The sequence below is a fragment of the Haliaeetus albicilla genome, chromosome 2, assembly GCF_947461875.1.
Source record: "Haliaeetus albicilla chromosome 2, bHalAlb1.1, whole genome shotgun sequence".
Taxonomy (NCBI): Eukaryota; Metazoa; Chordata; class Aves; order Accipitriformes; family Accipitridae; genus Haliaeetus; species Haliaeetus albicilla.
In genome coordinates this window covers 5,964,088-5,970,087 of record NC_091484.1, presented here as the reverse complement: position 1 = coordinate 5,970,087, position 6,000 = coordinate 5,964,088, and the positions used below count along the sequence as shown (strand labels likewise).

The 6,000-nt window shown below is 43.1% G+C and overlaps 1 protein-coding gene across 3 annotated transcripts in view; it reads left to right on the top strand.

Moving 5' to 3' along the window:
* The first annotated feature begins 4,783 nt into the window (after positions 1-4,783).
* The window catches only part of EDN3 (endothelin 3), a 35,651-nt gene continuing 34,434 nt past the window's right edge, over positions 4,784-6,000 (top strand). For 2 of the 3 annotated variants that reach the window (XM_069804165.1, XM_069804174.1), the window contains exons 1-2: positions 4,784-5,170; positions 5,611-5,851. In XM_069804165.1, coding sequence (XP_069660266.1) covers positions 5,119-5,170; positions 5,611-5,851 — 293 coding nt within the window. In that variant the 5' untranslated portion in view covers positions 4,784-5,118. The remainder of the gene's footprint in view (positions 5,171-5,610; positions 5,852-6,000) is intronic. The other variant, XM_069804157.1, reaches the window with a different exon arrangement.

Here is a 6,000-nt window from a genome sequence, read left to right as displayed (position 1 = left end):
TATTAATTTTTAAATGTGCTAAGTTCTTTTGGCAACACAGCCACCTCAGTTTTCCGCCTCTAGCTTCTTATTTGCTGGCAGCTCTCCGTCCGTTCTTTACAAACACAAGAAGCGTTCACATTGATCATATTTTAATATGGAATTCTCTTTGTTCAGTAACATGCCTAAACCTGAATAAATGTTGAGGAAAAGAACTGTTTCACGTAATAATTATAGAAAAATCTCTTCCTGTAAAATCCTGTTATTTTCACAAAGGCAGAGATTGTTTGGATCCAGGAAGTGAGGTCAGGTTCAGATCCTGGGGTGAGTGATGTGTAGTGATAATAACACTTAGGATTTTTGCAGCATTCCTTATCCAGAGATCTGAGACCTGTCTCCAGTATATTACAACAGCAGGATATGTTATCTTATGCAAACTCCTTCCTAAATTTCACAATAGCTGAAACAAGCAGGAATCATTAAATTTGTGTGCTATTGCTCTACTGCTATGAAGGCTGAAAAACAGCCATACAGTTCCTTTTTTTACTTTGCTTTTATCTAAATAAATTGTAATATGGTCAGAGCAGAGGCATTTGTCCTCTTTACTGTTTACCAAGTATCTACATTACTTTTAATGGTATATAAATATTACAAATAATAAAAAGCATGGGAAAACAGAAATAGGTAACAGAACTCTCCTCCTTTAAGCAAGTTACCCAACCGCAACCCCTACAAAATGCTCAGTTGCCCTTTTACTACATCTGGTTCAAAGGCCACTAAAAATGGGATTCTTCGCACTGACATCAAAGGGCTCTGAAGAGGGCTGTCTGTAACAGGAGGGGAGACAAGATTAACTTCAGCTTTCTGGCTATAGAACCCAAGCAAAAAGTAACAAATAATTATCAGAAGATAAGGTTTTCTTGAGAACCTACCGATTTCAGCACATTTTTTCAAACATCAGCTACCATCTATTAAGTTGCTTGCCTTGTGAGAGTGATGCAGTGTGCTATTAAATACGCAGCATTTGCAGCTTAGTATGATCTTTTCTTTCAACAACACTGAAGAACGCCGTGATTAAGAAGGAAGCAAGAGAGTGGCAAAAGAGATATGAATGGTTTATAAATGTCATAAATAGATTGGTTGCCTTTACTTGGTATCATATCTGCATTGATCAGGCTTTGCTCTTGGCCTGCTATGAAACTGTAAGATAGGTATCAGTGCCAAAAAATTCTCCACTGCTGCTGAAACCCTACTGTACCTTTTAAATACAGACTTTATTACTAGTGTAAATATATCCTAGAAGGTTAGCTTTTTAAGTGGTTTCTCTCAGTAACCAACCTTATTTAAACACATCTGGAACTTCTTTATAACTCTTAACTATTTTGTGTAGTAACCCGTATGATGAAGGTTAAATGCTGTGGAATTACTGCTAGGGTCTCTGCTTCAGAATTGCATGACTGTATTTACAAAGTAGGGATACAAGGGGCAGAGAAGTACTAAACAAAACCAAGATTATGTTCCTAATTGAAATGGCAGTCCATGGTTTTCAAATATAAAATCTGGAATCTGAGCTTGCTTTTCTTAACATCATCTGTTTCAGCTGCTCCACATTCCAGGACTCCTTCAGCCTTGACCTCATCTCTAAGACATATTCTCCGTTCAGTCAATTAGAAGTTCTCAAATACACAGTATTTACACCCGGCAACAGGGTAGATCTGCTGATTGTCTTCCTTAAACTGCTTGGGTGGCCCTAAGAATGAGGAAGTGTCCTAGCACAGGGGAATTCCCATTGTGTGTAGAGAGTATAGCTGGCTCTCACAGCACTGCTGTGCTGCTTCTGCACAAGGGCAGGAAGGAATATGTTGGAGGTGGAAAAATTAGAAGGTATAAAGAGAAGGATTAACTCCACACATTTAGTCCAGGGCTCTCAAGATTTTTGCAAAGTACCCATCCACCCTAAAGATCTTGAAATTGAAATAGAAAAAGGAACCTACAAAGTTCAAACAATTTTAAAGGAAAACCTGTAAAATAATATGAATTGGATCTCCAATCTATGCCAGCTACCTCAATAGACACTAGTCTTTTTTCTTTTTAACCAAATGAAAATATAATCCTTAAATAGACTTACAAAACCATTTTGCATCACATGTTAATATCACTGCCATTGATATCCAGACATCATTTATTACTACCCGAACTCAAAATGGGCCCTGGATTTTTAAAATTCAGTGGTTTATATTCGCTTAACCACCATTCTTGGTTTATGACTGCTATATTTATTAAATAAAAAGGTCTCAAGTCATTAGGTAATATGTGACACAAATAACTTGATAATCAATGTAAATGAGAATCAGGCCCACAATATCTAGAAGTATTAATTCCTTTGATAAGAGTTTCTTTCTTCCTGTAGAGTCTGTGTCTTATCTTATTCTAAAGCTTACATGAGGCCATTTGACCAAAACCTTGCCCTTCTCTAATTTCTGAACCCTGATACCTAATTTCGGAATATATTTTATTACTTCTTTTGTTTACACAGCACTCAGTATCAGTGCTGATATGGCCTCCCCTGGCTTTTCAGAGATTAAACAGCACATGGAAGAAAAAGTAGAGCCATGTAGAAGAGGCCTTCAAAATATCATTTAAAAAAATAGAACAATTTTTTTTGAAAATGTGGTTAAATAAATTCGCAACACATGACTTTTTTTGCCATAACAAGCCTATACATATGATACATTTATATACCACTCATTTTAAACTTTTTTTTACTATATTAATCTTACATCATTAGTAACAAAAAAAATGTGTTGCAATAAAGAAAATGAAATTCATAAATCAGAATTTGGACTCATGTCATTATTACTTATCATACCAGCAACATGTAAGCAGTACTTCCTACTCACTGCAGTGAAGAGTTCTGTTAAACAGTAGCTGCACAATAAATCTCTATTTTTTTTTCCTTTTTCAGTTAAGTTAAAATGCAATCATAAGCATTTGTCAAAATCAATCCTGTATCCAAGAGTATCAGAGCACAATATCTAGAACGTCTTGATTTGAAGCAATTAATTTTTCTACTCATATAAGAAATGGAAGTAACTTCAAAAACATTCTTATTTCAGAGATATTTTGTCATGATATTTTTCAAAATAGCAACAGCTATACAACTGTGAAGCCTAACTGTAACTCTGCTGATGCTTGGAGAGCATAACTAATACACACAAACCCACAATCCAGCAAAGCAAACTATATAAACATTCAGGTCACTGCAGTTACTCATCCTTAAAGGTAAGTAAGCACTTACTTTCCTAGCTCAGGCGTGAGCTTCAATATAGTGCTAAGTTCAGTAATTTACATAGGATCTATTTTCTCCCTACTGTATTAGTAATGAGAACATTAGCAACTGCTGTGAAACTATTTAAAATTAGCAGAACTAAAATCAACAAGGTACTTTCACAGTTCTTTTTCAGTGCTTGAATATTGTCAATACCTGAGCAAACTTCTTGCAGCTACATCCTCATGAACTGTGCTCACTGCAGAGGGTACAAACCTCAGAAATTTACTGAAATCTTGTCTTTTCTAACTGGGTTTTGGAGATAGAGTATGATTAATGTTTCTGACATTTCAATTCAATATTGCAAAGTCTCGTCATTTGCACAAAACCGTGCAAAACAAAAGCAACTTAAGTTTCCACAGAGAGCCATGGTCTCAGCAAAACTTGAGGAAAAGGAACTTTTTAGCTATTACCCTGTCTTTGATGACCGCCATGCTTTTGTTATTAGCTGGGAACGTGCTCAACTAAAGTTCTCCCAGAAAACTCTCAATCTTTAGAAACTGACAGAAGGCGAGGTTTGACAAACTGACAAAACATGACACCTTAATGAGTATTTTTGGTAAGTGTTGTTACTGAATAGTCCATGCCAGAAGCTGGAATTGGGGGCAGGGCTGGAGAAGAATGTGATGCAGTAGAGAGTGGCATTCCTCCTTCGGATAACATAACCTGAGTGATCCTGCAACTAGTTTTCTACTCACAAAACAGATTTTAGTCAGTATGTCAAATTGGCATGATACATAAAAGCAATTTTGGCAGCAGCTCTTTCTGTTAGTACTGAAACATTCTTAAATAAAACATCGTGTTTTGGTTTAAAATATCCACGACTAAATTTGCTAACCTTTCTCCACATACTACCTATGTCATATGTTTCCTATAACAGAATATATTACACATACTACTGTAAGAAAAGCTATTGCCAATTCCCTTAAACCCTTGCCTATTATCACTTAAGAGCTGATATTAGGATAGCAAATGGGGCCACACGCAGGGGTGTTTTTCTAGGCACAAGTGTCAAGTATTTCACCCAATACGAAACCCCCTTTTACCTTAAATTTTGCACTCTAGGTAGGTTTGTGGGCAAAGAGGCGTTCATCGTTAACTGGGGAAAAAGAAAGCGTTCATGAATTGGTGACTTAATCTCACCTGGGAGATCACTGGCAGAGTCCCGGAAAAAAAAAAGCCCCAAACAATTCCCAAGATTTGGGCCAAAACTCTGCGTTTTTACGGCACACGCAAGCCTCTGTCCTCTTGGAATTACACCCAGCGCGACAGGATCGCCTCATTTAAGAGCGATGAACTCGGACCAGCATTAGCAGTAAGTACAAGGCCGCGCCTCCCGTTCCCGGGGAGGATGTGCTGCTTTATCCCTGCTTTTTACCTGCCGGGGTGGGAAGCGGGGGGCGGCCGGGGGCGGGGAGCGCGGCCCGCGCCCGCCCCCCGGCCCGCGGCCCCGGGGGAGGCTGGCAGCTGTCAGCGGGTGGGAGGCGTCTGCAGCTGGAAAACAGCAGCTCCGGTTTCTGATCAGATTTGGGGGTGGGGTGGGAGGTGTGTGTGGGAAAAGCCAAGCGATGGGTCTTCCCTTCTTTTGACAACACTCTCCCCTTCAGGACTAAGGCTGCGCTGGAGGAAGAGAACCGCGAGGGAGACCCACTAATCACACCTCCGTGTGGGAACTAACTCCGGGGAGCAGCGTGTGCCGCCAGCCCCAGGATATTCCCTGCCTCCAACCTGAAGTGATTCCTCCTGGAACGGTTCAGTCGCCCCTGCAGTTCACCTTTGCCTGCAGTTAAGGAGCGTGCAATTTGGGTTTAATGGAGCTGGGTTTATTGTTCCTCTTTGGACTTACAATTACGTCGACTGCAGGTAACGTGAATTTCTTTCTTTCTTTGCCACTTCCACGCATGCACACAAAGAAAGGCTGGGTTTGGTTGTTTGTTTGGGTTTTTGGGTGGTTTTTTTTTTTCTCCTTCCAAAAGGCTGTAAGCAATAGCCCACTCCGATGCGTGGTAAATAACTAGACGCCAAAGGGGTCACTTGGCCGTACGTAGGTTTGAACCAAAAACACTCCCTAGCGATGCACCGCCCGCCTGCGGGGGCTACGGGGTGCACCCCACCACGCTGCAGTAAATGTAAACATAACGGTGCTTTTAACAGCCCCGAAACTTCGCCGGGACCGGTGCTGGTTCGGCTCCCGTTACAAAAGGCTCTGGGGGAGGGGGGTCCTCCCCGGGAGGGGGGGACAGGGGCGCTGGGCTGGCGCGGGGGGAGCTGAGCGCCGCTCTTGCCTTCTTCCCGCCGTGCAGGGTCCGCGCTGCCCCGGCCTCGCTCCCTGCCGCTGCCGGCCGGCGGCGAGCCGCGCTCGGCGGCGCTGGGGCAGAAGGAGCGGGAGGAGAGCGAAGCGGCGGCGGCTCCGGCCGGCGGCAGGGCCAAGGTGGACGGCGGGGGGCTGCGGCGCCGAGCCCGGCGCTGCACTTGCTACACCTACAAGGACAAGGAGTGCGTCTACTACTGCCACCTCGACATCATCTGGATCAACACCCCCGAGTGAGTGAGGGCGGGCGGGGGGGGACGCGAAATGGCGGGCCGGGATGCGAAGGGCGCGACCCTGGCGGGCAGGGGAAGGCGGGCGGGGGGGGAGGGTTCGCCCCCGGGGGACCCCCGAGGGAGAGCCCGGACGGGGCCGCCCCCCCCCA